The 2,801-nt window shown below is 45.1% G+C and overlaps 2 protein-coding genes across 2 annotated transcripts in view; one reads left to right on the forward strand and one right to left on the reverse strand.

Moving 5' to 3' along the window:
• T265_05986 (hypothetical protein) overlaps window positions 1-2,091 on the forward strand; it is a gene marked incomplete at both ends in the record, with an annotated part of 66,064 nt that extends 63,973 nt beyond the window's left edge. The window contains one exon of the mRNA XM_009171138.1: window positions 1,861-2,091. Coding sequence (XP_009169402.1) covers window positions 1,861-2,091 — 231 coding nt within the window. The remainder of the gene's footprint in view (window positions 1-1,860) is intronic.
• Window positions 1-2,801, reverse strand: part of T265_05987 (hypothetical protein) — a gene marked incomplete at both ends in the record, with an annotated part of 135,680 nt that overhangs the window by 64,308 nt on the left and 68,571 nt on the right. The window lies entirely within an intron of this gene.

Raw genomic sequence — 2,801 nt, forward strand, 5'->3', positions numbered from 1 at the left:
CCTTGGCATGATTTCGAATGAGACGTTTCCCTCTTTTCTCCCATAGTCTCCTGTTACTCTTTCGCATTCACCGCTTGCATTCACTTTTTATGTTTGTGGCCATGCTCCTCAAAAACAAATGATAATAGTATTAAGCAGACATCCAAGTGGCGGACAGTACCACCTGAAGAAAAAAAAGCCGAAAGCGTCATGGCGTGAAAAGTTGAGATCAAGAACTATCTTTCCAACCATTGCGGAGAAACTGGGTTAAGATGTGGAACAGGCACAAGGTCAGAAGGTGTTAGGTTCCCACTGTTCAATAATATATTGCAAAATGGATGCATTGTTGGGCACCCACGAAGTGCATTTTTTGGTTATGGCACCACCAAACCTTTAATTCTTTTACATTTTATCACCATTTGCTATGCAGCACAATTTTTTCATCCTGGTGTCTCGGTTTTTGTCAAGTTGACACACATGGCGACCTTTTAACTCGACATTTTACAGCTGTGCAAGTTGTCCTTGAATCACAAAAGCTGACATAGTAAAATGTAGTTTCTTGCTTCATTTACGTGACTCCCTTATTCCTCTGTCTTCCTTCCGTCATCCATGTGTTCTCTGAGTGAGAGATATTGATTACACTGATTCATGTCTTTGCGTGAACTGGTCGAGTGACCTCAGTAGAAAGCAAACATCCTCACGTGACATGCAGCCGTAGCACCAATCCTCTACAAAAAACCAAACTGATTTGCAAATGAGTGTATTTCTCCAAAACAGTCCAATTTGGGTTCAAGTAGAATCGGAAATCGATGACTGCGCCTATCTGATGAGCTCCAAGAAGGGCGAAACCGGTCGTGGACTGTCGAAGAGTTTTCAGCAACCTTGTGAGTGGTTTCCTTTATGAAAATATACTGTGATATCTCGAATATCCTGCCAAATGGAACCTGAGGCGGCCTGTGTGCATCACATTCAGTCGTAGAATATCATAGACGAGAGATTCAGTCGAGTCTCTCGTGAAAACCAAATTGATTTGCAAATGAGTGTATTTCTCGAAAACATTTGTTTTGCTATAGTTTTGGTAACAAAACGCTAATAATGGTAAACGAATCACTTCCACTCGGATGGCCTTTCAACTGCTCGGGTAGTAAGGTAGAGCCACGGACACCTGAAACCCGCCGGGAAAATTTCGATTAGTTGTAGATAATTGAGGGATTTGTAGAACTCACACACCCACACCTATTTAGTTTGGGCAGCCTCCCTCCTAACCTGGTGCAGTTAGTCTCGTGAGTCCACACTAAAAGGGAAAGGCACGGGACTCGAGTTTCGCTTTTATTAGACGTCACCTTGTCGTGCCGAGGTTCGAACTCCGGACAGCTGACATGAGAGACCAGTGTGTTAGCACAATTCCACCAGTAAGGTCTTGACAAGAGCACGTGCTCACGCTTGAGCAACGTGATTGGTTGGCCCAACAAGACAAACGACCGCCCAGTATGTGACCTTGTTTTGTCCATTACGTGACCATCCTGTCAGGGTTTTCAGTCAGACAGTGTCATGGGTACTTGAAGCCTGTCCAACAATTTCTATTAGTTTTTATTGGTTGTCAGGTCTGGTCAAATGAGTAGGCGTGAATCGCTGAAACTGAGTAGCCCCAAAATTCGGTCAGAACAGGTGTACGCAGGTTCTAATAGATGAGCTTACATTCTGAGATAGGAAGTTTTATTTCCAATTTTTACCGCCCAACGTGTATATGTTCACAAAACCCTACAAAACCTGAAAGTAATTGGCCCTGTAAAGTGATAACACATGGCTAGTCAACATTAATAAAGCCGAAATGTGAGATCAAAGCAATACAATTTCTAAGCAATCTTCTCTTCAATTCAGGTAATCAGGGAACCTGTTCCCGAAGGCGCTTCCAAAATTTACAAAAATCAGTTAGTAGCCGACATGCCAAATCGCCGGTGTGGTGATTTTCTCTGCAACATTTGTACACTTCGCGAGTGTTCCGTGTATGTGGGCCAGTCGTACGGGAATGTCAGTGAAGCTCTGAAAACTCGGAAGTGCGCTCCGAAAATGGAGCTTTCATTGCGCACCTCTAACGAGCGGACCAGTTGAACCGTTTCGGTTTACGTATACATCATTTTATAAGCCTTCTACCAGCCAGAGAATCCCACTAAAGAAGAAGCGGTTTCACCACTGCATCGGATGTACGCAGTGCCCCAATTTGTGGATCAACTGGTGTCATCCTCATCATCGATGGCATGACATCGATATTTCGTTGCCGTTCAACCGCGATTTATTCGAAAGCCTTATTGTGACAAAAATAAAGGTGGACGGGGAAGGGACTTGGTGCTAGCTTACTACAACCATTTGAAGGTTCCTACACCTACAGACACTCATTCAGGAAATCTAGGTAGAAGCATACAACAGGGACGCCACTGAGATCGATTAGCAGCCATGTCATGCATCTTCTCTAACCAGCCGCAGTGAAGATCACGCCGTCTCAAACCTGGAAGGCGAGTAGCAGCGATAGCACCCAAGCGTTTCGTAGTCTCCTCTGTCAGGTCGAGGGTTGACCACCTCTCTGCTTCCGCCACTCCGAGTTGGGCATGGAAAACAGCACTCTCTTTGGGAAACGACGGTTCGACATACGCGACACATGTCCCAACCAACACAGCTTCTGGTGTTCAACACATTCCTGGACACATTCTTCATTGGAAGTACCCGTTGCACAACCGGAAACTCGCTTTCTGTCTGCCTCGATACGGATTCGCCGACACCAACCCACACGAGCTATGGTTCTGAGACAACGATTGTCGAATACC

The sequence above is a fragment of the Opisthorchis viverrini genome, assembly GCF_000715545.1.
Source record: "Opisthorchis viverrini unplaced genomic scaffold opera_v5_119, whole genome shotgun sequence".
Taxonomy (NCBI): Eukaryota; Metazoa; Platyhelminthes; class Trematoda; order Opisthorchiida; family Opisthorchiidae; genus Opisthorchis; species Opisthorchis viverrini.